Genomic DNA, 27,096 nt, shown 5'->3' on the forward strand with positions numbered 1-27,096 from the left:
TCGTATTATCAATCATGAGTATGAGTAACTCTCCAAAATTTACATGAAATTTTTTATTGATATGTCCATATATCCTAAAACCACAGAATCGTGCTGTTAATTTTCGCTTTTTGAAGTGAAATGTGTTTAATGCAATAAAATATGGTGTTTATGTGTAATATTATGTATATTTTTAATACCACGGAATCTGAGTTGTCTTTATGAGTATCTTATTCATAAAGTAGAAACTAATTCGAGAACTAAAATATTTTTTTTGTGTGTCCTTGAAAAAACATTTCACTGGTACTGAATTACATCTTATTTCTGAGATTCCACTTTCAAACCTTTTATTTGTGTCTCATTACCCGTTTGGTTTTTGGTCGCCTGATATTCCCTTTGCTTCGTCTATAATTTTAAGTAATATTTTAGCTTATTAAGACTATCTAACCTAGTCGATTATTTATGTAGAGGTTCAAATATTATTTTTTTGGAAAAGATTTTGAGACTAAGTACCTGAGAGATAAAACACAATCATCATCTGTGTATCGTGATAGGGTGTTTCTTTCAGGTAAATGTCTACTTTTGGAACACGAATCACGGTAATACTGTGGAAGCCAACGCGTCCTGTATGGCTCGGTCATATAGAACATTGTCTTCTTTTGCATACGGTCACCAGTTGAAAGGATGAAATCGCTGGCGCCATACATACCATATTGCAGCCTAATAGGCGTTCATGTTTTTCCCCTCGAAAATTGCCTGCCCTTAAATATTAGATTCAACTACATAACAAAAATGTATGTATAATCAATTCTAGGCTAAGACATAAGTTTTGAGCGGTAACATACATTACAAACTATAAAATTTAAATTTACATTCATATATACTACACGTTACTTACTTACCTCTAGAACAAACCGGTCATTTTCATAAAATAAAAATTTGATAATGTTTAGCACAATTCATGATCACTATATTGCAATCAGAAATTTTTTAATCGATAAAGATATGACGCATGGTCAAATATCACATATTCATGTTAACCAAGATTTATTATGTGGTACTAGATCAATCTGAAATTCGGTGTTTTCAAGCCCCCAAGAAGATAATATTTTTTGGTAACTTTTCGGTTTTTAATTAAAATTGGCTTCCCTTAATTGGCTAATTGTTTAGCACAATACATTGTAAAACTCTTGAGCAGTCTTATTACATAAAGCTCCTAAAGTTTTCAAAGATTATTGTGCACTGTGCACTACTTAAATGAAGGTTCTAGACAGCTGAAAAAGTGTAGCATTTACCATTAAAATTTTGTCTTGGAGACACGGTTTGTTTTAAAATACATAACTGACGTTTCTTTTATTACTAAAGTTTTAAATAATCTCTCAAATATATAGGCCATTTGGACAGTCATCTTTCGAGTTTACTATTGAGCATCTCATGCAAGGCAAAACAATATTTTCTAAAACTTCAAAAGGAATATTATTTAATAATATCATCTTAAATTAATATTTAGTTCTACCCCGTACCTACTATGCTTTTTACCTGTATTAACCGTTTTTACGAAAGGTTTGCATACCCTGCCAATGTGACATTGTTCCTTTCTTCAGTATCTATTATAGTAGCCGCTCTTTGTAGCTACTTCAGACTGGAATTATTTTTTCCTCGTGATATGGCATTTTGAAAGTAATTTGGCACCAAGGATATATCTTTGTAGTCTTACTTGAAAGCGATAATAAAATTAAATTTAAAACATAAATATCACCTAAACTAGTGACAACCAGACTTTTTATAAATGCTTTAGGTAAGTTTTTTTAAAACCAACCATCAAAGAAACGTAACGTGACAACTGTGTTCATTCGTCCGTCTTTTACCGGTGTCTTAATGATAACGGGATAAGATGGAATGTTTTTAAAAGTATATATAATTGTTTCAGAAAGTGTTGGCCTAACTTACATGAACAATGAAGTAGAAAACTTAAAAAAAAAAAAGTGTAAGACCATTTTTATTCGAACGTTCGCGTTGATGTTTCATTGTACGCCACGTTTTCAAACTACATTGGGAAAAAAAAGAGACCTTTCATTCACGGTGGAGCGTCTTTGCAAACGTTGCGTTTGGCCAGCTGGCACGCTGGTAGTTGCGAAGCCCGGCGTTTAATTGTTTCCTAATACCATTTGTTGTATGGTACCTTTCATTCTGATTGCTGCGATCCGCCGCACGCAGGGTTGCCAACACTGTCGCTCGCTCCAAGATCACTGTCACAGTTTCACTTGCATGTTGTTTGGTGTGGAACTGTACTGAGAAGTAAGTCTGTGCGAAATCAGTACATGTAATGTTGATTTGTTTACACGATATGATTGAGGCCGTGTGTTTGGAATCCGCCTCTAAAGACTATAAAATACAGAAAATTTAAGAATTAGCAGTGAAAATACTACCATCACAGCTACCAATATCGTTTGCGCATGCAAATGCGCGAGTTAAAGGACACACAGAACAAAATCTGTACTTTTATGTAAGATTACTTTACAAACTAGTTGCCAATAATAAGTTTGTAATACTACAACAAAGATGTTGTAACTTCGTGCAACACACTGCTATGGTTATTTTTGCAAATATGAAATACTTTTTCGAGATAATACTGAGTATTTATTACGGAAATTGACTCATAATTTTATATTTTAGTTTAAGTTTCATTAAAGCATTATATATTCAAACCATGGAAAAGATAATCGAATATCCAGTAAGTGTGCTTTTATTTTGTTTTGTTATGCTTATTAATTTAAGCAGTTATTACTGGAAAAATATTCAGGGAACGGTTTACAAATAACTTTAACAATAGGAGGTACTGTGACAACACAAAGCATAAATGCCCGGGAAAGAATCCGAACCCAGTTTTACTGTGAACACTATTTCGTAGTGTTACAGCTGTTTTCATTGAAATGTACAAATTTAGAAACATCTGTAATATTACATGAACATTTCTATTCCATTTACAAAAACAAAATAAATAAAAATAAGTGCAAAACGGAAACGCAGCGTTCGAGCAAACGCGTGAATGAAAGGAGTATTAAGTAGAAGTATGGGTTTATGTTGCACGATAGTGCTAGGATATTTAATATGATGGAAATTTCCAGGTTATAAAGGGACTCGGAACCATTTGTTTACCAAACTTGCATATTTGAGCCACACCGGGCATTGGGATCGAACTCGCGAAAAGAGTGATACGTTAGTGATAACATCACGCAGAGCCGTGTGAGCGACAGATGGTGAAGTGTTAGCCAGTGAGAAAATTGCTGTAATTTTTTAGATTAATCATAAATAAGGTAAATAGACCACGAATCAGGTGATTTTTAGAATATTATTGCCGTGGCTCAAACTGAAAAAAAAACCTGCTTATTTTATAGGCCTCTGTTAAAATTCTAAACTTTTCGAGTTACTAAGCATTACTTAATTAATATATATTATATATACAAACCCTACATTAAAGAAAAAAACTTAGCATGACTTGAGTGGCAAATATATTTAATCGCGAAACTTCGACTATCCATAATGTAAAAAAAAAAATTAAGCTTGCTTGGCCAGGGCCGCAACTAGAGTCTCTGGCACCCGGGGCATGAATGGATTCATGCGCCCCCCCCCCCCCCCCCTCTTTTTTTGCACATACCACACCAATAAAGCTGGGGGTCCGGGGGCCCTCCCACGGAAAAATGGTGCTATTTAAGCATCTTCCATACCTACATGTAACAGTTTCTGTGCTACTGTACCTTCCATGCATGAACCCACTATGTCCATAAAGTAGTCCGTATAATCACTAGACTTGTTCATTAAATATATGTTGAGACGTTATATTGTAAATCAGATTAGACATTCCTGGCATGCAAGTTAAAAAAACTTTTTACCAGTTACCAGTTGTAGTAGGAATTACAATGCAAGAGATTTCGGCGCCCCCACAGCTTTGCGCCCGGGGCGTATGCCCCGCTTGCTCCCCCCTAGTTGCGGCCCTGTGCTTGGCAAAATATTATCAAAAAAACTTCATTCAGGAAAATTCCTTGCTAAGTTAATATAGTAAATTGGTTACAGTAAGAATAGTCGTAGATACCTGATTAAAATGTTTCTCACATAAGTCGTGCAAATAATTTTTTCCACACAAATATAGAACGTTTATTTATTTCGATTTGTTTTCAATAGAATAATTTTTCGTGTTTGAGAAACAAAAAATTGTAGCCACATTATCCAATAACTTGGTGCAGTGGGTATTTTAAAACTTTCAAAAAAGCCTATAACTAAAACACTACCCTTTGTAAATTTTTTTTCTTTCAGAACAGTAGATAATTGCCCTATCAATTGTTTTCACTCTTATGTTAGTCCTACGATACCATGTGTGATTGTGTGTGTATGTATAAACGTTTTTCATAATTATACGCTATAATTATATTTTCAAAATTGTTGTGGGCGTACAAGTAAGGAAAGTTTAATAGATTAGGTACATAAATAAAAATGTTTATAATTTAAAGCAATATCAACGTAAATATAACATAATGAACTGAATTAGATTACACCTCCGTAAAATTTTACGTTAATGCACATTAGAGGATAAGTTTTATTTCCAGACATCAATAATAATGAAAGTGTACTAAAATAGTTTTCAAATTATGGTATAACATTCATACGTAGCACAGAAACCTCTGGGCACTAATTAGAACAAATATTTGTCCCGTTTTTTATTTATGTTATTTATACAACCGTTTCTGGACTGTCATATTCTCAGACAACGCAAAGTTTAGAAATACATACACACAAAAAAAAGTTGTTCTTTTACAAAATATTCCCTTTAAAACCAGATGCCAAGAATTAGTTTGTAATATTTACAGAAAGATCGTGTAAATTTGTACAACACATTGCTATAGTTTTTTTTGCATATATGAAACAAAATTGGGAACAATACTGAATAATCCTTGTGGTGCTTACGAAAATGGGCGAATAATCTAAGATTTTGATTGAGGTTTTATGCAAGAATACAGTTCTTAAACAATGGAAAATACGATCTACTATTCAGCAAATTCACTTCATTTTATAATAAAAATGAATGATTTTATACTTTCCCTGCTCACCACACAACGGCGCCACCAGCTTGACGAGGCGATTTCAATGCCACCTCGTGTCGGGCAGCCCTACTAGCTTCAAAAGTGCACAAAATGTTTCTTATGGCTTGGAAACCTCCAGAAGTATTATTTATATTCGATGGTATTACTGCGAACATTTTTGTTTTTGGAGCGATACAGCTGCTTTCATGTAAATGTACAAATATGCAAATATCTGTAATTTTACATAATTCATTCAGTTTCATTTTCTTTCAAGAAAATAATTTGTCCGTGTACTTCTGTAGTTATATAACTTGGCTTAATAAAAAATTACTTTAATTTTTTATGCAACTTATTCATATAAATAAAATAATAAAAGGAGTGAAGTGTTGTTATAAATGTACGGTTAGTTAAGTATAATTTAATAAAATAAAAATAATTAAATAAATACTCAGTATTCAATATTAGTATAGAAAAGCGTATAAAATGATTAAATTTAGTAAACTAACAAAAGTAAATAATTTTTAAATTATAATGAACATCAATAAATATGCTGAATTTTAATTCTTGTATTATTTTTTGAAATGTATTTAATGTCACATTACAATGCAAATAACATAACCTTCCTCATACAAATATACTTGATAATATACTTGAAAATGTTTATAAACACAATTTCTATCATTATAATACACAATATTTATGTTTTTAATGATATGGAGCTTTATTCAATATCAATCACTAAAGTATAAGATTTGAAAGCACATATGCATTTTTTATTTGTACGTAGCCTTATTTTCACCCTTTGAAAATTTCACGTATCGTAAAAATTCACTCTCATAATTTTTTTTCATAGTGCGTATAAAGAAGTATAACTTCAACAATTACAGTTTAGTGTTGGTAAGCATCACTTTTGGCCCTACGCTTCCTTCTAAGTGAGCGCAACCCCGACCGTGTTTCGCGGCGGAAAGACAACGAACTGCTGGAAATGCACGTCAGCTCCACCCTGCTCGCGAGGGAAGGCGAATGCTGGCACAACTTTGCAGAGGAGACAATGTACTTCCCAGGCAAACTCTGGGACACGAAGCCCCGACCTGGAAACTTGCTGCGAGAACGTTTAAGTTCCGCCGGTCGCTGGAAAAGGCAAGGAGGGAGTAAGAATAAACACAACAGTGTCGCCTGCAGATATTGTGCAGCAAACCAAAGTAAGATAATGCGTTAGGATGTTTCAAGTCTCCGGAAACAGAAGCTATACGGTAGTAAATAATGCTTATAGTCTTGAGCCTGTAGTAAGAGATGATTGTTTGATGGCTTTTTGAATTAGCATATCGTTTTTATGTGTATATATTAGGAAAACTTCATCACCTTGAGTAATGAGTGACCACTTCAGAGAAAATAACTGCACAGTGTTAATGAAATAAAACTCTAATTATTTACTAAATAAACATATAAAAATAAGACACACAGTATAAAAAATAGAGATAAAAACTTCGTAAAATTAATATTTCAAAGATAAAACTAACATAAAATATAGCACATTTTTGTTCTACTTATACAGCAGTGCCGTATAATGCCCACATAAGGATTTATTAAAGCACTAAAACTGTTATTTTTCTTCATGCAAGTTGCACATTTCTCCCAGGATAACCTTTCGCTCCCACTCCAGTCACGCGGAAAGTGTACCCTGCATGGGGATACTTTCCAAGCACGTCTTCAGTCAGATTAAAGTTACCGCTGGTTATGTACAGCTCGTCCAAGTTAGGACCTCCGAATGTGACTGACGTGATCTGGGGCGACGGCACACTGACAGTGCTCAGTAGCTCACCTGAATTAGGGTCCACGCGAATAACCTGCAATTCAACCATTTCAGCAATTCAACACTAGTTAAAAAAAAATTGGCGGATGTTATTGAAGTTTGGTACAGTTATTTACATTGTCTATATGACATTTTGCGTTTATTTCCTTCATTTTAATTAAGATATTTTATTTTTAATTATGATAACATAAGGCTTATTAATAAAGAACCCATGGGAGATCAAGTCTTAAATTCTAATCATGCATGTATTTTGTACCAAGATAAAGTTCAATTGTCAAAAGTGCAATAATTCTGATGTAAAATAATTAAAATCTAACCAACTTGGAATGCCAATGTGCAGTCTTCTATAAGAATGCCACTCAAAAATACCTAATGCTTCTAAAACATGATAATTGGACCATTACACACACTAATCATCATGGAATAAATTAATTTACAACATTTATGTCTGCTATATCTGGGAATGCTCAACGATTTTAATTTAATTGCAACTAATTTTCACTTCCAACTAGTGCAGGGTTCTGGAATATTACTCCTTTCGCAGCACATGTACGTGTTACACAACAGTTCATACAAACGAGCCACAGATGAAATTGTGCAGAATCACAAATCGGTGCGATGCCTGGAACTCTAAATGAATAGGGGAAATACGTAAATTTTAGAATTTTTCGGATTTCTTCGCGCAAACATTCAACCACAGAAAAAGACGAGCTGAAGAGTGTTGCCAACAGTCTTTCGCTCAGGAAGGAGAAATTTTATAAAAGTGTATTATATTCCAGAAAATTCATTCTGGTTTTGTGATAAGTGTGCGTAGTACTAAGAATTTAGTTATTAGTTACACAGCAATAGCTCAATTCTTAATTGCTTTATTTAAATGTGAAAGAAGAGATTTACCCTGAAACTGCTTGCCATTGCCGTTTGTTTCGTTTATAATTAATATATATATATAAATATATTGTATTAAAGTTAATTTAAAAAAATATTTATATTAACAATTTTTTAATACATTGATGATTATTATCATGCAATTAAGAAATTTTTAAAATATATTTTGAATTATTAGAGGCGATTTTTCGAGAAACTATAGGAACGTTTTTATAGAAAGTCATTTATGTAACACTATAAGTATACTTACTTAAATTATTTCGCTTCATGAAAGTCATAGTTCATAATACATATATATTTGTTCCGATTATTTCAATAAGAAATATAGTTAAATTTATTCTGAAAATAATTTTTTTACTATGGTGCTATTATTGTTTAAAGAATATTAAAATTCATTTACATTAACTTATAAACCAGCTAAAAATTAGACATGCTGAAAATATTTTGCATTACACTGCAATACAACTAATTAAATCACCCAGATCTCTAGTCAATACGTACAATTTTTTTATATCAACAAGTATATTATGCTCGCAATGACCTCTCCGAGCCTGAGCAAAGTATCACCGGCCCATGGAGAAGGGGAGGGGGGAAGAGAGAGAGAGAGCGACCAGCGATCTTGCTTGTTGCTGTAATGTCCGGAACACGGCCGTGGAATAAGGGCCTCGCTCTAGGGAGTGACAGGGTATCTGTCCGACAGAATAACAAGAAACATTGACCTTGCTGACTGAACTTAAATTACGTCATACTTACGACGATCATGTAAACACCGACATGACATTTCAGGAATTCAAAGACATGTTCCCCTTGTCCTGGAAAAAGAGCACGGATTCTTAGTTATCCTGAAGGACTGGCCTCTATAGCCTATAATGGCAGGTACAGACAATCGATCAGTTTATCGTCAAACATGAGTCATAGCATTTATAAATTTGGTCGTAGTAGTCATACTACCGAACTGCACGCATACTGTTCTCGAGTCTCACGACAGCGATATCCGGAAATACATTTCATACATTACTGGCTCAAAAAGTAGAACGTACGAAAAACTAACTATTAGAGTACCTGCCAGCCATCGACCAGCGAGTGGAGGCCTCGGATTCTCGAATTCATGGCATGATCGAAATATCGAATGCACAAAGATGTGATGATATGAGGGCTTTCCAAAATAATCTGAATGCATCACTAACTCACTTGGCAACTAAAACATATCTTGCTAACCACAGGGAAGAAGTTTATGCGGACGAATATAAAGTATTAAAGGAAGTCGTGCAATCTATTTTCAGCTAGTATACTGTCGGACTTGGCCAATGACCTTCATCGTGCTGTATAGTCTGTTCGTGAAAACTTATACTTTTTAGAAGAGCAAGACTAACACATGAAATTAAAAATGAAGAGATATTGAAACGAATCACTAGTTATCTAGACGAACTTAAGAGTAAGGAAGAACCGACTGTCAGTGTGAAGACAGAAGATGACGAGATGGGTATTGAAAAAAATGAAGAAATATGAGCCAGTTCAAGAAAAATAAAACTTTACGAATACAGTGTTTATGCACAAGAAAAAAATATGAAAACAAAAGACACCTTATTAATGCAATGACCCGACCATACCCGAGATCTTTCACGAATCGAAATAATTACATGACCTACGGAGTGTACAGAAAATATAATAAATGGTTCCTCGGTGCTAAAGAAATACTTATTACCAGAAAATATCATGTGTGTGTATAAGAGTACAAAACACATGGGACTCCAGGTCTGTATGAATTGCTGTTTCACAGGGAACCTAAAGAGTATTCTCACGAAGATTTGGAAGAGTACAAACAATTATAAAACTAACTCATGCGCATTTTCCCGATAACGATCCATAAAGTGGCATATATAAAGACGAAGACCATGAGAATTCTACATTCTCACCAATCTCTTTAGTGAACTAGCAGTACATGATGAAGTTAAAAAAAAACTAGAATGTTGTCAAAACTTTGACTGTGTATTGGGACACCCAAACAAATTGGTCGAAAGGTTAAGACTTGTACTTGCTTCGCTTAGTGCAGGAAACTATTTGCACATCAATGAAATAGTCTTCATACTCGAAGAACTTAGGGCAGCCTGCTACATACAATGCGTCGAACCAGAATCGCTCGCGAACTTCACGCTCCTGCAAGACGAAAATATCGTCGGCGCAAAGTCGTAGTGCGTGGACTTGATTTATTCCAGGTGGACCATGTTTAACTTATACTATATTCCCGAATGAATAAAGCTTTAAAGTACATGTTGACGGTCATCTATGTGTATAGCTAGTTCGCTTGGGCCAGACCTGTGAAATCGAAGAATGCAATCGACGTAACCAAGGCCATGACAAACATTTTGCGTGATGAACATGTATCGTCACACCTGCTAACGATCTCGGCATAGAATCCTACAATGTGACCTTTAAAGCTTTGATGAAGAAGTTTGGCAACAAACACTACTCTACATTAAGTAATGCCAAAGCCTCTGTTGTCAAAAGATTTAACAGAATTTTGCGCACCAAAATGTGGTGACAGTTAACGACTAACGGAAATTACATTTGGCTGGATATCTTGCGGAAACTAATAAGCGAATACAATTCCACTGTGCATTCTACCACGAAAATGAAGCCTAAAGACGTAAAGGACGATCACTTCCTTCGAACAATGTTTCCAACACAAAGAACGAACAATGTTTCCCAACACAAAGAAGAAGGATCCACGAAAGCCTAACTAATGTCGGTGACATTGTGTGGATCTCCAAGCCGAAAGGCGTCTTCGAGAAAGGTATCACTGAGAATTGGAGTCCAGAACTTTTCCGTGTGACCCACGTTCGCGAATCGAAGATTTGAACCACAAACCTATTCGGGGTGACTTATATGCCGAAGAGATTCAGTCTACGATGTATCCCGACACGTACTTGGTGGAGAGTATTCTCAAACGGAGACATGGACGATCCTACATCAAGTGGAAGGGCTTCCCACCTTAATTTAATTCGTGGGTAGCAGATGCAGAAATCGAAACACACTAGTGATTTGTTTTGGTTCTTGTAGTAGAGTAGAAATTATGTAATAAATTTTTTATTCTGTTTTATTTCTCGAACCTGGCATTTTTTAAGTAAATTGGTGTGATATTTAATTCAATGACCTTTTTTGCTTTAACCAACGATAGAACCACGCACTGTATTCAGTCTTATCAATCAACGAATATCTTAATGAGTGATTTTTTATGATTTTTGAATTTTTTTTCCGAATTTCTAACTAAAATTATTACAGATTCTCAAAATGGAGGCCGAGACGGCCAACAAGATAGTGGATGTACAAGTAATAAATACTGCACTCTAATGGGCAAACGTTAAAATAGTATGGCACTCTATAGCAGACGAAACAATATGTCGGATCCAAGATGGTGGCCTTCAGCATACCAAAACTAGATGGCCACCATGACATCATATTGGTTGATGTAATATCTCGTAGCATTAGTAGTGTGGGTCAGTCTGTTGGTGGCTCCTGTGGAGGAAGAAGGCATCGCCATTTCTAATCGAATGCCCGCACCGGGTTCGAACAAAGAACTCCTTGTTGTGTTTATAAATTTTAAAAACTTTTCCGAATTTATAGCTTAAAAATAAAAATTTTTCAAGATGGCTGACTAAACGAAAATTGCAACGTTAGAGAGTGGTTAATTCAATCCCAATATGGCTGAATTTTCTAGAAAACAAAATGGCAGATATGACATCATAATTAAAAATGGCAGAATCCAATATGGCGGATCCAAATTAGTCTCTGGGGTCAAGGTCAAAATCATCCTAGATGATCGCCATGAGATCACAATCCAAGATGGTGGTCGACTCAATAACTCCAAAACCCAGGAGCAGGACCTACTATCAGGGGCGCAACAACAGGGGAGGGGGGAAATGGTATTTTGCCCCCCCTCTGAAACCTTGAAGTGGGGGCAAACGGGGGCAAAGAAAGTGCTGTGTAATCAATTTTTAGGTAATAAAAGTGCTTAAATAGCACCATCGAATCAAATAAAATTATTTTAACTCGTATAATTTTTATTTAAAATTTTGTCTGAAACAGTTTTTTTTATTAGACGAACCTTTGCTGAAAGGGATTGAAAAAAATGAGGGGTTGAATTAAATAAAAGTCATAACCCCCTTAGAAGGTACATTATCAGTCCGTAACAAATTGTTGAAAACCTTATAAATATTATCTAAAACTTTTGTCTCAAATAAATTTTGATACAACTAACCATGGCTGCAAAGGATGGACAAAGAGGGGTTAAAATACAAAAAGAAATTAATAATTCTCTTAGTAGGCATATAATCAAATCTGTTCACATTGTTTGTAAAACATTTTAATCTATAAATTTGTAACAATATTTGATAATACAAACTATTACTGCAAAATAACAGACCTGGGGATTAAATAAGAAAAAAATAAACTTCCTACTATGTTCACTATCGAATCAATGTTTATTTTTGTTCAACTGTTAAATATAATTAAAAACTTTTGTCTAAAATATATTTTATGTAACAAACTATTATTGCAAGAGGTGGATTATAAGGGTAGAAAGACTGTCATTACTTTTTTTAATATACTATCAAATCCGTTATAATTTATAGTAAAACTCCTAATCTTTATCTAGAACATTACTGAAACACTTTTTGATAAAACGTAATGTACCGTAAAACAGGGGTTTTAAATTTAAAAAAAAATTAAATTACCTTAGTATATTTCCTTAGTTTATTTTATTTATTGATATAATATATAAAATCCTAGTCTAAAGAAAACTTTTATACCAACATGTATAGAGATGAAAAGAAGTGTTTGATGGTCAAACATAATTGCATAACTACCTTAGTAGGCATTCTATGAAATTCGTTCAGCTAGACAATGCTGGATGCAATACGCTAATAACATTCCAAATATTATTGCTGCATGGAATATGAGAAAATGTTTAATAGATAATTTTGGAATATTGGAGAACATATAGAATGTTATGTACATTAGGTTCGTAACTGTTCCAGGAGTTTAAAGAAGTTTCTAAAACAATTCCAGAAGAATTAGGTACTTCGAACTCTACCTACACCTGTAGGCTGTGCCAAAAGGTTTTTCTTTCTTTCAATGAGTGACTTATGAGTGAAAATTAGTCTAAGTGTATTGTCTAATCCAAGCACTCCTCGGTAGGCATTGAAGTCTACATAGGCTGGTGCAACATAAATATTAGTTCATAGCAAAATCTATCTTTACTCCACAACCAGTATTGAACAGTGATTGCGAATCAGAGCAATTATACCAATGTACCAAGTGAAAATTTAAGTTCTGGAATAAGTTTACACGCTGGTATTTATTTGCATGCAGACATAAGCTATTATTTACCTGGCCAGAATTGAAGCAGGCTACCCATAGCTTTCCCTCTGTGTCAATCGTCATTCCGTCGGGATAACTGTCAACCATGTTGTTCTTTCTGAAGTCAAACACAACACGGCGATGACCTGCAAGGTTCATTAAAACAATGTTGGATGGAAATTAAATACTATCAATATGAAAAATTTGTGTTTGCATGTATGCGAAATAAAACACCCCAATAAGTTTAAGTTGCGCACCCGAATATTGAACATTTTAATGCGCTACTAACTCATGTCTCCTGTCTGCGAGTTGAAATCGAATGCATCCACGCCTCGGGTGAGCGTATCTATGTAGTACATAGTCTTCAGGTCGGGCGACCAGGCCAGGCCATTTGAGACAGAGATGTCTGTCAGACGAGTGGATGGCTTCCAATCCTTCGAGAAGGAGAACAGAGAACCCTTGACACCATCTGTCTCCAAGTTCTTCAATTCCGAGAATTTTCCATGTGTGCCTGAAAAAATGAAACCTTGTTTCACTGTTACTTTATAGGTTACAAATAATACCGAAGTTTATTTATTATTAAAACCATCTTAATTGTTTGTAACTAACAACTTTGATGTCCACAATACGATTGGTTGCGAGTTTTAAGTTCTGCTCTTTCTTATTTTTCTAATAGTTTACTTTTTACATTTTTAAAATAACGTAATCTTTACACATTATACAATCCCTATACATTGTAGCATGAGGATCGAGCCCCCAAAGCGTAGTCGGAAACGCACAAGGTTTACGATTAGAGATGTTCCGACTAGTAGGTGACTAGTCGGTAAAGCAGACGATCCGGCCGCTTTCGTAGTCGGTGAATAGTCTGCGACTATCCGACTTCTTACTTTGTATGTATTTCTCAATAAAATGTAGGGGAGGGTGTTGTACCTTGGACCATTTATCATAAAAATCGAAATTATCGAGTTATAAATAAGACATTTTCTGTTTTCTTGGACACAATTAACTCTTCAGTGTGTTTTCGTTGTATCTTCATCGGTATAAACCCACGATCTGTGCACAATTTATTTCCAGAAACAAAACAATAACATGTTGCATAGTGGACCATGCTACACGATGCTCGTGTACCTTGGGACAACCATCCTGTACCTTGGGCCACATTAATATAGTAATAAGTAGCCGAGCCTATGTAATGCAATACATTAGAACTATAATTAATAATCATTATTTCATATACTGTAGCAAAAAACAATACAAAAAACACAAATAAAACATTTTACAAAACATAGTGTACCTTAAAGGTAAAACAAATTGCATTCAAAACAAAGTATTGCTTTCATTGTTTTTTAATTCAAGGACACACATCCATATAAGTAATGTAAATAATGTCACAACATATACAATGAAAAAATTCGGACAAGTATCCTTTAGGTTACCTTAAACAATGGTAAAAAAAAATGGTTTTAAAAATTAGTTTGTAAAGCTATTATTTATATGATTAGGCCCTACTGTTCATAAAACAATGATAGACCTACAATAAATAGCCAATTAATTGGTTATTAGGTTTTAACGTGAAACACAGTAATCACAACTGTATGTTTTCCAGTCGTTGCCTTCTACCCTAGCGCACAGGAAATGAGTCGAGCGACCACATTTAATGCATATGCACCACTTTTCGCCACTACAGTCAGCCTTCTTTGAATTCCTGCAGTAAGGCATTCTTCGTCAGCACTGTTCACAGTTGCTTTATTGGTAGATTGGCTTACGTGAAGCACAGTGTCTTCATCTTCACTTTCAGATGACAATGGATCAAGTAGTTTCAGCTTCTCCGCCATGTTTGGAGGTATCGATATCTTCTCAGAATGTTCGCTTTTAATGGCTGGCTTTGATTTAAGCACTTCACTTAAATAATTGGCAACTTTAAAAGAACTTCTGTGTTTTTCCTTTGAAGTTAGTTTTTTCCCTTGCTGTTTTCCTTTATGTTGCTTTATAGCTTGTTTTTCTGGAGTGTCCGTAGCTATCATCGTATTTCTAGATCTTCTTCCTCTGTTTGAGATTTTCCTCCGTGCAGCCTTCAAATATGCCTGGATGTCTTCAGGGGTGACCATTTTCTTTTCTTCTCTTGTCGTGTCAGGTGTAACACAGTGAACAGGAAATATTCCCGATTTTGTAAATCCGGATAAAATGTTATTTGGTGTAAATGCTTTTGGACAAGCCACCCCCAAGGCCTCTGCTACTGTATAAATGTCAAATGTTTTCCCCTTGTTATACAGCCTGATTGTAATAGGTCTTCAGTGGGCTATATACGGATATGTCCAAGGCTGAAGCTTGTGAGATGTGTGTGGGGGAAATGTTACCATTGTTGGGATGCTGCAACCCCACACACGAGTATTTCTTCGCCATTGATGGTAATCTCTTTTACCATGGACCACTGGTCCAAGGTACAAGATGCATTTGTGGCCCAAGGTACATGACGATGTATTTTTTAACACTAATGGCTGCTGACAGTTTAAAACACGACAGAAAGATAAATGCTTATCATTTTTCACTCACCAAATAACAAACTATCCAGTAGTGGTACACAACACAATATTTATACAGGTAGTTTAAATAAAAAACACATTCAACGGGAAACGAAAAAATTTACTTCACACAACTTAAAACAACTTTTTACTGCAGTACGCGCGATTCTTGTGCTAGCGCATCTATACTCAACCTGACGGGTGAAATCGTCACTAAGAACGACACACTTAATCCAGACATCGCTAGGTTGCAGTACAAGCACAATAATCAAACTGGCCCAGGGTACACCATGGTCAAGGTACAACACTTTCCCCTATATATGATAAATTAGATTAAATAAAAAACTTTGATTGTTTATTAATATTTTTTTTATATTTTATAATCTGTTTTACACATTTTGAAATCTAAAGCAAAGCAACCTTTACTTTGGTAATCAGTTTCTAAAATTACTTACCGGTACTTATAAAGAAAAAATATCTATGATAGTTATCAAACAAAATTAGTATCTTAATTAACAAACAAAACAACATATCTTCTTATCTTCAATAAACATTTATAAATATTTCTTCTTATTTAAATAAGAGTAGGAATTTTTTTACAGACGAAATAATATTAAAGCAAAATTGCGTGTACATGATGTACAGTCAAAAAATTATCAAAAATTTTTAAACATTAACTGGTTCATAAAAACAAAAACAATTAGTCTAACATACTTATATGATTTATAACTGTATATAAACTAATCAAAATAAATTTGTGACAAACAAAAATGGTTTCTCCTTATTTTTTTATTAAGTATATATTTTCTTAATTAAAGTTAAATTATGATGTAAAAAGACTACAGTTTTTGCCCTATCTGGCAGCAATCAATTTATTTTTGTTTCGTATATGTTCCCGGTCTCTGAGAACAGCCGCTCACTATAAACGGAACTTGCGGGACAACAAAGGTACACATTAGCGATGCGCGACATTTCAGGATACCTAGAACTATTGCGGCTCCACCACTGAAATGGGTTATCATTGCGCTTTATCGCCGGTAACGTAAAGTATGACTGCAGTTCATGAGCTGCCCCTGACCTGTCATCTTGAACATCTTCTATTTTTCTTGATGCAAATTTGTTGGTAGCATTGCCAAAAATTCCTGTGTGTTGCTGTTTCTGTATTGTCTTCATCGATGGAGGTGCTATGTAGAACATCTTTGTCATTGTAGCTCCCGTCATCACTCATGCTATTTTTCTGAGATTCTAATAAAAATTGAGAACTAATGGTGATGAGATCCTCTGTCTCGAAAAACTGTTGCTTATGTCTGGAATCCAACAATGTAGCCAGGGTAAAGACTTTGTGATACTCCAAATCGAACACTCTTCAAATCATTTTCCAACAGGACTTTCATTTGCATGATTTATTTGTTTTCATCATTGTAAATTTCAAGATATTTCTGTAAGGTTTTCCGATGAGGTATTTCTTCAGAAACCGAAGAGCAACTTTAACTTATAATCTTGGTAATCTCTTCAAATGGCTTCAGCAATTCAATGCTTTTTCCGAGTATTTTCCACTCTTCAGTAGAAAAAATTTCGAAATTTACCGATGTTTGTCAGGTGTAAAGAAACAGCCCGTTTTTGTTCTAAAAGGCGATATATCATATAGTACGTGGAATTTCATGCGGTACATGCGTCTTGGAAAAGCTGGTGGTCCGATAAATTTAGTTCTTGCTGCAAATCAAGAAGTTTTGACTGAGCTTGATTAGAGTGGTTAAAGTGTGTGACAATTCGTCTCGATTTTATAAGTATTTGTGCCATGGTATGTTTCAAAGCAGTATTGATTGCCAGTTGTAGAGTAGGTATGAAACAAGGTACGCACTTAAAAACTGAATCGTCAATTGTTTTCGTCACAGTCTGCCGTTGTCTCGCACAACGACGTGAATTTTGGCTGTATCTATATCCCACAAAGTTGGAATTACTTCTAAACAGTTTTTTTTATTATTGACAGTATGTTTCATGGAAATGTTTCATTTGCAATACTGCGTGATTATATTACAAACTATCGTCAAGCCAGTGAGCTGTAAAACTCAAAAAACTTTCCTTGTTATTTATGTTTGTCCACATGTCCACTGGTTGTCAAGTGCAATCATCTCGCCTATCGTAATATTGATGTCTCTTGATCTGAGTCTTAACGTGACTATTGTACCTACCGCAAAACTATCTTCAATATTTTTCTTGCTTTTCTGACAAACTGACCTCTGACGACACTGAAGTTGACGGAATAGGCATTGTTGTAGGTAGTTCTTCTACTTGGATTTGCGACTGGGAGTAATCGTCTGTGGTCGAACATTTGATCGCAGAACCTAACTGAGGTATTAGGGTTGGATGTCGGTATTTAATATGGTTGTTAATACTTGTATTATTTGCTGTTTTCCCTGCCAACCACGAGAAATTATAATTTGCCACTGGTTACACTTGACTTTACGGGAATCATTGTCCAATTAGTAAAAAAAAAATCCATACACGAGACTTTCTTTTTGACATTATTAAATTTTAATTGAGGTCTTTCACTTTAATGAACATTAACAGTATTGTTTTTATTAAAAAAAACCGCTCTGAACCGTGCAAAAGCAAACATCAAGAAACAATGCGAAGTAAACAAAACATGTTCCGACACGCTCACAGGTGGCGGTTGCGACTTACGCACGAATGAGCTGTAAACGAAGCGTCACGAAAATTGCCGAAAACTCCCGAAACCGTGATCGGCTTGGCCGACTAGTCGACCTATTTACAACCGTTTAATCGGCTAATCGGCTAATCGGCTAATCGGCTAGTCGGCCAAAGTCATAGTCGGCACATCTCTATTTACGTTAAATATACAGAAAAATATTCAAGTATTCTAGCTAAATACAGCTTGTCATCTTGTTTAAACAAATATACAAGCATAACACTTTCTCGCAAATCTGTATAAACCATGCGTATACAAAAGAAATAGTTTTTTTTTGCAGTGTTACATACTAATATTACATATCTTTTTGCTACTGTTATTAGCCACAATAGTATGTGTCAAAGGCTTCTTGCAAAAGAAACACGATACCTACAAATTTTGGTACAAAACTTTTATCCGTTTTTCTTGATCCCGAATCTTGAAAGTGTATATTAATAACCAAAATGTTGATAGTGCAAAAGATAATTTGGTAAATTTACTAGAAAATTACATATACAAACTAGTTCGGTTGAATTTAGTAAATGCAAGACATTAAAATGTTAACCCTGGTTTACAATCAGGTTACAGAAATTATAATAAGAGACAAAATTATGCAACAATTCAATAAAAACCATTTAATACGCAGATAAGACGTACATATTGTAACCACAGAACCAGGCTTGTCTCTTATACGAATTAAGAGTAGGCTATATGATATTAAAATATTGAATTTTAGAGCTGCAGTAACAAGTATGTATTAAAAGTGAAAATCAGTTAAATGATGTAACTAATTATTATCCTACACATCACAGACATAACATAAAATTACCTATTTCTGTAGTTCATAACCCCATTTCATAGAGATTTAGAATTTTTGCATCCAAAATTTGTAGTTATTGTTCCTGAAAAAAATAAAGAAAATTTCAAATAAAAATAATATAAAACTTTGGCTTGATAATTTTTTTCTGATGAAGAGATTTATTTAATATTTAGTAAGGTTTTACATACTGTTGTAGCTTATTTACATGTCCTTTATTCGTTTAAATTTTAATATTTTTTGAAACTATTTTATAAATTAGCTTGTGTTTAAATAAACGACTTTTTTTAAATTTCTTACATTATAATAAATAATGTGAATTGCTTTAAGTTATCTTTAGTAAATGTTATTTTTTACATTTTTAAAACTTTTGCATTAGCCAAAATACCGCACATAGATCAAAGTGATTAGAAGCATACACATACAAGCTAAATGTGTGCTAAATTTCCAGTTTAATTGAGTGAATTATTTACAAAATTGTACAAAAATTAGAGAAAAGATTTGAAAAATTATTATTTACTAGCTGCAGTACCCAGCGTTACCCGGGCTGAACACAGGGTGAAGGGGAACTGTTTAGAGATCAGATGTAGTTAGTAATTGTCTTCTTAATTTGAATGTCAAGTGTGCAAAATAATTTATATCACTTTCAGATCCCGACAGACGTTCTGCCAGTTTATAGTTATTTACCTGGTCTGTATGTAATCTAGACTCTATAAAGCAATATAGAAAAAAAACTGAAAAATAAGGGATTACTAATATTGAAAAGATTCCATTATCTAGCTAATGCTCGGCATGCATTGCAATGCCTCATTCAGTTTTGTTTTGTAATATGTTTGAAGTAGTTACACATATACAAATAATCTATCTATGTCTCTAAATATATATTTATCTCTATCTACATATATAGTCCTATATATCTATGTATCTCTCTATCTGTATTTATCTCTTTATATCTACATATATACCTCACACTATCTCTATGTATTCTATATGAGGGTACCTACTGATTGCTTCGTTGTTAATATCACACGGGTGTTTTTTACTTGTATGGGAAAATGAAGAATGATAAGACATCTAGTGCGTGGCAACAATGTTAATAGGCAATAGGAAATAAACTTCTAGCGCCTGCACTTCTAGCGCCTGCGGCATTGTCAACACATACTTCGTACGTGTACTGCATGTTGTATCTAACCCCATCCAACGCATTTGATTCTAAATTGGACTTATAGTAAGGATCCCTAATGTTATTGATAATAATATAGCCTATAGCCTTCCTCGATAAATGTACTATCCAACACTGGAAGAATTCTTCAAATCGGACCAGTGGTTCCTGAGATTAGCGCGTTCCAACAAACAACCAAACAAACAAACTCTTCAGATTTATAATATTAGTATAGATGGGAACTACCTCAATGGTAATAATACTGCCAATAGGAACTACGTTATAATACTTGCAAAATCTCTGCTGTAACGAAGGCACATTTTCAATTCCAAACGATTAAACATTTCGGTACAGATTCTCGAGAGCACTCAAGAACTTGCATTACATCTGTACCTTCATTTCTCCTCCATATAATGTTACGGTCACCGTTCATACGTCATAGTTGCACCATGCACGACAGAAAAGACTACGCAATAGTAAGAGTCATGCGCTCAAAGGCGATAACGCACTAGAAGCACCCACGAGCGTCGCACTTATCAATCCCCCTTACTAACAACAAAAACACTTTACGCACCTGCCCAGAAGCGGCCGGTGGGATCCACCTTGCCGTCGTTGAACTTGTTCTCTCGTTCATCGTCGGCCCCGTGTAATGTGCAGAGCGTGTCCACTTTGGTCGGCGTGCTGCTCTCTCCATCCCACGTCATGACAGCGAGGCTGCGACCCATGGTGATCACGAACTGATCTCGCCTTCCTTCCACTGGCACCACCAAAGACGCGTGACCTCCATCTGGAAAGAAAAATCAAACCTAACAGAAAGCGGGTAGATTTAGAAAACGTTTATAGCCCAGTAGCATTTATTCCCGTTAAAATATCCCGGAAGGAAAATTCCAGCATGGGGTTATTTATAGTTAAAATTATACTAGGTAGGTGCTTTTGTTTCTGTTAAAATATAGGTTTTTCAAACTCACAAAATGTACAATTTTCTAAATCATCATCTTTCATTTTATTTATACATCCAAACACTAACGACTGTAGTCACCTTTGAGAACCGTTCAAAACAGGTTAACACCTTTTCAACAGCCGTTAATATCTGTTCAACGGCCGATGTATTTCAACAGAAAGAAAGGAATGTGCCTTTTATCAAAATTTAACAGGAAGTTGGTAACTGCGTGCTGTAATTCTGAGATATCACAGGAAAAAAATATATTGCGCTAGAATCTGTTTTTTTTAAAAATCTAATAAAACGCACAACCTAAACAATACCATCACAACTAAAAAAAATCAGTTTTGAGTTTAGACAAATTTTAATGTCACAAAGTATTCTTTTACCTGGTGAAAAAGGATTCCAGGTTAATTTTATTTAAATTCTAACGTTTTTAGACATGTGTGACATTTGCATTTTAATTTTATTTTTTAAGGTGCTATAGAAAAACAATGGCGTACGTATTTTGTTCTATGGTTCTATTGCACATGCACAGTTTGTGGATAAAAGTGCGGTTGTTCACTACGGCCTCCTAGCTGGGTCAACAGACGGCATGCAGAGCTTAAGGTGTTATCGCGCTATTTACGAACCACTTCAGATTTATTGAAAGTTTCTGATTACGAATAGCATTGAAGAGCTACAGCATGTTTATGTACAAATTTTCTTCCATAGTTTTGTGTATAAAGTGTTTTCTTTTTTTGGACAGTGAAAAAGGATAAATCGGATGTTTTCACGGACTTTTTAGATATGAAAAACTCAACACCCATTATTGTATAAAGGGAAATTAATAAAGCGTTTAACTTCGATTTTACATCATAAAATGATAGGGGAACCGCAAGTCTCAAAGAAGAGCGTTACCGACGCGAAGACTGCACTCCAGATCTGTGCTTGGTGCGTAGAGGCGAAGAGGCGTTGATGCGCGAGCCTTTGTCGCTCTTATCGCCCCAGTGCTTCTAGAGCCAATGCGCTCGACCAAACCTTAATCCAAGACAACTACATATAGAAATTCAGCAGTTTTACATGGTTAAAAAATTTTCACAACATGCCACACCTACAGATGTGACACTTTTGCTATGTATTTTATAAAGAATCATGTGCCACATTGTTATTTATGCCGTGTAACAGTCTGCACTTCTACATGATACAATTATAATACTAATTTCCACTAATTTTAAGTTATTTCATTAAAACATGTAGTTACAACTGCAGATTAAAATTTTAATAAGTCATCACAAAACAAGAGTATTTATTGTGGCATTAATGTTTCAAGTGTGAGATGATATGCTTGAAACAATTAAAATTTAAATAAGCACAAATACAAACAAATAAACTAAAGGAAACTGTACACAAAAAAAGTAATATATTATATTAAATGTCTAAGTAAGTACAACTCGTCAGTTGTGGAAAATCTTGTAGAATTTTTTTTTTGTAACTGAGAAGCAGCATTTCCGCATCGCAATGCTTGAAACGAAATTGATTACAGCAAGCACTTATAAGCACTTCCAAGCTTACAGCTACATTCGCCAAGTTCCCCACTAGCGAAAAATCCCGCATTTTCGCTGGGAATAGACCCCGGATAGATTTGTTAGGGAACCAGGCTTTGACACCACTCAGCCAACATTATGTTTAACTTGGAAATAAGTAAACGATAACAAAGCAGATGAATTTATTTTACAAATGTTTATATTTTGGTAATATACGGTTAATTTGTTACTAACGATACCCACCCACTTTAACTGACGTCTGGCGCTTGGTGGTTGGATCGTACTTGTTCACAGTTCCTTTCACAATGTCCACGAAGTACAACACCTGCTCTTTCTCATCCCAGTGAGGTCCTTCTCCAAGAGTTGTTGGCTGTCCGACAGGTTCCACGTGCACCATTTCTGAAACAGGTGAGCGATAAATGATCTGCTTGAACCAATACAGGTAGACATTTAAAACAGCACAAATACAAACTACTAAAATGAAGGAAACTGTAGTAAAAGAAAAACTTTATATATCGTATTAAAACCTGTGTAACTACATCTTGTAGTTCTGTGATTATTTTTGTGTCTGGGAAGAGCATTTCCACATTTTACTTACCATACTTATAATTAAGCTTTATAATATTGTTTTGAAGTTATATTAAACGAGAACCTACAGGCCCCTAATATCTCATTTATAATACAATTATTTATGTACCTATTCGTAAAATTAAATCGAGATCTGCACGAGAAAATTTAACAGTTTCCTTTGACGTCCATTTTATTTATTTAAAATAGAGAATTTTAATTATGTAATAACATAATTTATTTAATAAAAACCTATGGAACAAGTTGTGCATCGTCTTATTAAATAACAAAAAAAAAACTGTTAATGTCCCAACATTAAAGATTGTAAAAAAATAAATCATGAATTTAACTTAAACTGCACTAAATAAGCCACTCTCCTACTATTTTGGGAATATTGTGCATGCAAGTAAAATTCGATAATTCTAAATCTGGATCAAAAAGGAAAATAAAGTTTTCATTATATGATATTACACTTTTTTTTTTAATTTTGTATGCAGGCGTATAATTTTTGCGTGAATGAAAGGATGTAGTTTATGACTTTATAAAATGAGAACAAGCGAACAAGGCAATGCAGATTGGATATTATTTTGTTATGTCCTAAGGGACGTAATTGGAGGAGGGCAGACGGGGCTTGTGCCCCGGGCGTCACATGCGGGGGGTAAATGGGGGGCGCTAAATTGGCAGATTAATTTTTACTATAGGTATTCTCTTGAATATCGTAACGTAAGAACACAAATAAATATGTATTGGGGCATATTGACTAAATAATTTGTATTTAAAGATACACAAAAGAGTATTGTCAGTTATTAAAAACTGGTATCTTTCGCATACTTTTAAGTTTGGGGATTATTAAAAAAGAAATTACTGCAAATAAATTAATTTATTTACTGTCTAAGTAAAATCACACATATGGTTGGAATAATGGAATAGAATCAATGTATGGTGGCGATATTAGGTGTTAACGAGAAAGGTTTTGATTTGGTTGGTTTTCTAATACAATTTAGGTTCATCTAGAATTGAATTATTTAGTGCATTTTATTTTTGGTTCAAAAATGACAGGTTATCTATCGCACTGCAGTAAAATAATTCTTTAATAAATTTGGTGAACTGTGATAAGGAATTATGTGAAAAACAAAAAATTAATTAGGTTTCAGGAGGGGGGAGGGGAACATGCCTATATTCCTCGCCCCCTCTGGACTCACCAGTGAACTACGCAATCCTTCCTTGGCACGATTTGTGCTGGTGCGGCAAAATTCCTCAGTACTCTGCGCACAGCAAGCTCAGGATGGCTCCGACGAGTGTATAGGCACTTTATCAACTGCATGACAGCACTCGCGGTGAGTTGAAAGTCATGGTCTTATCTCTGGAACCGACGCCAAGTCAGCCGCATCATCACCTTCACTTAAGAGGCCGTGTCACAAATTTGCGCTCCTATCTATATCAATGTTATTTTAAAAGACAGTTTTTCTCAAAGTCTATAAGTGGTAGGGGCCGGAAATTTTGCCTACTGAAAGTATACAATACATTTAACATAACCGCTTTTATCAAATTTAGTTATCATATCATATATTATTTCTGCGATGAAAATAATATTATCAATATTTTGATTTGTCCAGATACAGTGAAATTTTGCTTATATTTATAATTATTTAGCAAAAACTGAAAAGGCCATTGAAATGTATTGCACATTACCTTCCGCTCAGTGTCTTCATGATCATGATGGGTTTAAAAACCTGGGTGTAATCAAGTCTTTAACTATTACATGACAACATTTATACTTAATAATTTGGAGATAGGCCTTTTCTATTCTCAGCCCCTGAGCTTTTACTATTTGGTCTGGCGACCGACCTGACACTCTTCAACCACCCCAGGGGTCTCCGATTGCACATCCTATCAAAGAAAAAGCAGTTCGTTCATTTGTTTTTGTGTTCGAGCGAAGGTTTACTTCTTCACAAGTGCCACAGACTTCATACATTTATGCCAAGGGAATATTCCGCTGATGTGACGCCATACGAATGTATTATTCGCGACCATACAACTTTTTTGTTTGTCATCGGGAAGAAATGTTCATTTTGAATTGAGCATTTTTAAATGTCAGCGTAGAATATACTTATATGCCCATTTTGTTTCTTTCCATAATAATGAGTAAAGTTAACATTGTCATAGACATTTTATTATATTTGTTTGCCGTCCAAGTAAAAATGTCACACTATATCGCACGTAATTATATATTTTCTAATTTGTTCCTTGTCATTTTATTTAAGTTACAAATAACTGTAATAAAAAATTATTACTTAATAGTCCAGAAAAGAGATTGAGTTATTATTCATTTAATAGGGGTTTAAAATATGGTACTACATACATACTTATATTATCTTATTGTCTTCTTTGTAAATTTACTGGAAGAATGGCATTTGGTATGTATGTTAACTCACAATGAAAATACTTCAGAAGTACTCAATTAACAGTGAACAACCTAGGCCCTATACTAATTTCATTATGTTCATGGAAATATAATTGAAATTACTAATAATGATCTGTATGTGTTTCACGTAGATATCGTACGAACTGTATGTGGTACAGACCAACATTTGCTAAGACTCCATAGATAATTAATTTCAGTTAATGTGTAAGGAATATTAAAAGTTAGAAATTATGATATATATAAAACAATGCAAAGTTATCAGCATAAAAATAGAAGTTATTTTTACGTAGCGCCTACTGGAATGAGTATTTTGTGTTGAATTATGTGGCATGATTAATATTCTCTTATGGTATGTGTGTTTTGTTAAAATCTTATAAAACATAACTTACTGTTGAAGGATTTTCATTTTTTTTTTGTGATGATCTTACTTAAACAAGTTTTAATTATATTACACATGTCTATTTTAAAAGCATTTTAATGTATACTTATATAATTGTAATAGGCTTTATTCGGACTCTCAAAATGCATGTGAGCATCTATATTTATCGACATCACCATTATGGCCGTTTCACAAGATCAAATATTTATTGAATTCAATCAGTTGCATTCATTGTACATGATTTTCGATATGTACATTGAATTCAATACAATTTGAAGATGTTACTCAACTAAGCTTATTCTTATTAACTTATAAGTATTTTGTTTGTTTAGTACATAAAAGTAAAAGATTCTTTATTATTTAAATAATGAGCATCTATAAGCAATAATGTTTTCTAAATATTTACATAAACATAATGGAATATATTTTTTCAATACTTTATATCTACGATCACATCAACGGCAGTATTATGTAATAAATGAGATAATGAAATATCTTTAAAGGATATTATCTCCTCTGTAAAGTAAATTTGTAATGCAGCCCTCTTAATGTTAGTCTTGTAGTTATTTCGTCTTCTAATATGCTACAGCAATATATAAAATTAAGTTTTGTTAGTGTTTTAGTCTTATGTAATGTTAAAGTGTAGTGTAAGCAATTCAATAATTTTTTTTTGTAAATTCGTATTCATAAAGATACATATGTAATAAGATAAATAGTAATATTTGTAAATTTAAACTCTTTAAAAAAACGTTGATAAGAGGTTCTCCTACCTCTGGTAAACTGTATATTGGTGCATTGTAAAAAATTAGGTAGTCTGACTTAAGTGAGATTGTATTTAGATTGTGTGTAATGCATATGCAATATCTCAGCACATGAATTTATGTTATTATCCTTTTAAAACGTTACATGATGTATTTCGTATACTTTTTAATGTCAACTAAATTTATTTTTCACGG

General features: G+C 34.1%; 1 protein-coding gene across 1 annotated transcript; it reads right to left on the reverse strand.

Moving 5' to 3' along the window:
* Window positions 1-5,618: 5,618 nt before the first annotated feature.
* On the reverse strand, window positions 5,619-25,231 carry LOC134542006 (regucalcin-like). The gene is made up of 7 exons (XM_063385798.1): window positions 25,029-25,231; window positions 24,539-24,699; window positions 23,013-23,168; window positions 20,878-21,090; window positions 13,403-13,624; window positions 13,144-13,259; window positions 5,619-6,904 (listed from the first exon to the last, which is right to left on the reverse strand). Exons 3-7 carry the CDS (start codon window positions 23,164-23,166, stop codon window positions 6,671-6,673), a joined length of 939 nt encoding a protein of 312 aa, XP_063241868.1. The 5' UTR covers window positions 23,167-23,168; window positions 24,539-24,699; window positions 25,029-25,231; the 3' UTR covers window positions 5,619-6,670.
* Between the last annotated feature and the right edge of the window lie 1,865 nt (window positions 25,232-27,096).

Source organism: Bacillus rossius (genome assembly GCF_032445375.1).
Source record: "Bacillus rossius redtenbacheri isolate Brsri chromosome 4 unlocalized genomic scaffold, Brsri_v3 Brsri_v3_scf4_2, whole genome shotgun sequence".
NCBI classification, from domain to species: Eukaryota; Metazoa; Arthropoda; class Insecta; order Phasmatodea; family Bacillidae; genus Bacillus; species Bacillus rossius.